Source organism: Anneissia japonica, unplaced genomic scaffold (assembly GCF_011630105.1).
Source record: "Anneissia japonica isolate Jap-2015-1 unplaced genomic scaffold, ASM1163010v1 scaffold135582_len4604_cov131, whole genome shotgun sequence".
Classification (NCBI taxonomy): Eukaryota; Metazoa; Echinodermata; class Crinoidea; order Comatulida; family Comatulidae; genus Anneissia; species Anneissia japonica.
Window position 1 is genome coordinate 2,534 of NW_022692088.1, and position 2,024 is coordinate 4,557.

The 2,024-nt window shown below is 34.2% G+C and overlaps 1 protein-coding gene across 1 annotated transcript in view; it reads left to right on the plus strand.

Annotated features, from left to right (window-relative positions):
• Window positions 1–1,960, plus strand: part of LOC117100164 — a 4,335-nt gene extending 2,375 nt beyond the window's left edge. The window contains exons 5-6 of the mRNA XM_033239738.1: window positions 634–672; window positions 1,634–1,960. Of these exons, the coding sequence (XP_033095629.1) occupies window positions 634–672; window positions 1,634–1,666 (72 nt within the window). The 3' untranslated portion in view covers window positions 1,667–1,960. The remainder of the gene's footprint in view (window positions 1–633; window positions 673–1,633) is intronic.
• Window positions 1,961–2,024: the final 64 nt, after the last annotated feature.

Genomic DNA, 2,024 nt, shown 5'->3' on the forward strand with positions numbered 1-2,024 from the left:
GTTAACGTATTACCCTGTCTCTTATACACATCAGATGTGTATAAGATATTATTATTATTATTATTATTATTATTATTATTATTATTCATAGCTCGGACACTGTGTCGTTATAAACCTCCTTTGAAAGGAAGGGAAACCGTCACGCGTATTGCTTGGCCTTCACTCTGTAAAAGAGCTATCGATAGTTGATCTGCTAATATTTACATTTGTGACGGAACACAAAATGATAACTACCTTCTGACATGATCATTTTCGGCCGACAAGGAACGATTAAATGTAATAAAATGTGATGGCCAAATCAATAATCATTCCTAATGACAATCCATTACGCTATAATAGTAGTTTTAGAGAAAATTGAAATGTTGAAAATTCAAAGTGACTGTGACCCTTTGGCCATAGTACTGCTAAGATAGCATCATGTCCCTTAACCGACGTAATTTTGATGTGCGAGGGTTATTCGAAGAGCGAGCCTTCAACCGGATATGAACCGAGGTCTTCAACACAAGAACCAGCAGCATTACCTCTAGGCCAGACGCTCGAATACTTTTATGATGAACACTATCTTACCAATTGTTTCCAACAAAACAGTTAAATTTACTTCAATATCTTACTAATACGTCATTTATCTTAAAGGTAATTGAAGCATCATCCAGAGATTACGAACTACCGACGGTAAGATGATTACTCTGTGATAAAACCCATAGAAATCAAAAACAAAAAACGTTGAATTGCCTGATAGACTGATATTATTAATGTTATAAACTTGGTAAAAAAAATATTTATTAATTAATTATTTTAATTATTTCCACAATATGGAAAGGAGTATCCATAAATCGTGAGCTGATTATATTTTGTACGAGAAGCTGTATTAAACAAATGGAAGGGCCTCCTATTTCAACGATTGTTAAGTAATTAAAGCTATGTAATGGTTGCTGATTGGTTTGTTGTTTTGTTTATCGTGATTTTATTTGTGATACGTTATTAGGATTTGTTTTGCTTTTTATGTGTTTCATTCCAAAATAAGTTAATCTAAATAAAGAAATATATACTTTATCTCTAAGGTATCCGAAGCAACTCCAAGAGATGGAAAACATTCGGTAAGAAAACGTGGCATTTATTATGTAACGTTAAACGTCAAAACATTAGTTTATTTGTCATACCTTTTAGTTTTAATGCTTTAATATTTTAATATTGTGTTTAACTTAACCATAAATTATTGTTATAATGTCTTTTTTAAGTGAGCAATTGGCAAAACAAATTTCATTGTTCACTTGTTCGATCGATGACAATAATTTTTGGTTCTCGATTCATACTATTAGCTATAATAGAATATGACCAGTACATAAGTGCTGACATAAATGATATAGAAAATTGGAATATAAGTGCAACCTGTCTAGGCTCGTTTGATTCTAAATGTAAAAGAATTTGTGTCATTTCAATAAAAATAAGTAGGCCTAGTTTATAATGATTAACTTCTTAGTTCACTGGATGTACGCCAAAACCGGCCACCTAGAACTAGCTTGTAGCACCTTGGATTACAAAACGATTGCACTTAACTCTTGCGAGTTGAACACTGGCTGCACAACTGTCACGACAACCATAAATATTAAAACTTTACATTCTTATTTTTCAGGCTTATACGGCGTACAAAGGTGAGCCGAACTGAGGATCGAAACGAACTGAGGATGAAGATTATGATCTTGTTGGTACAAATAACCTTCCTATTACCTATTAGTACGTTTTTGTTTGATGTTGTGCCTGATGTTGTGCCTAACACTGGCAAATGTTACTCGAATTACAATGAAAACCGAGTAATATTGGATATTAATCGTGTGTTTTATATGGACACTCGTCTAAGCCAGAATCCGCTGGTTTTTTTCTCACGCGACACCGACACGGGCGATCGCGACACGGGCGATCTCTCACGCGACACGGGCGATCTACAAAGCCAGGGGCGTTTCATTGGACTTAAACATGAGTTGTGCAAATGTAGGTTGAACTTGACTATCTATTTTAATTTTGAC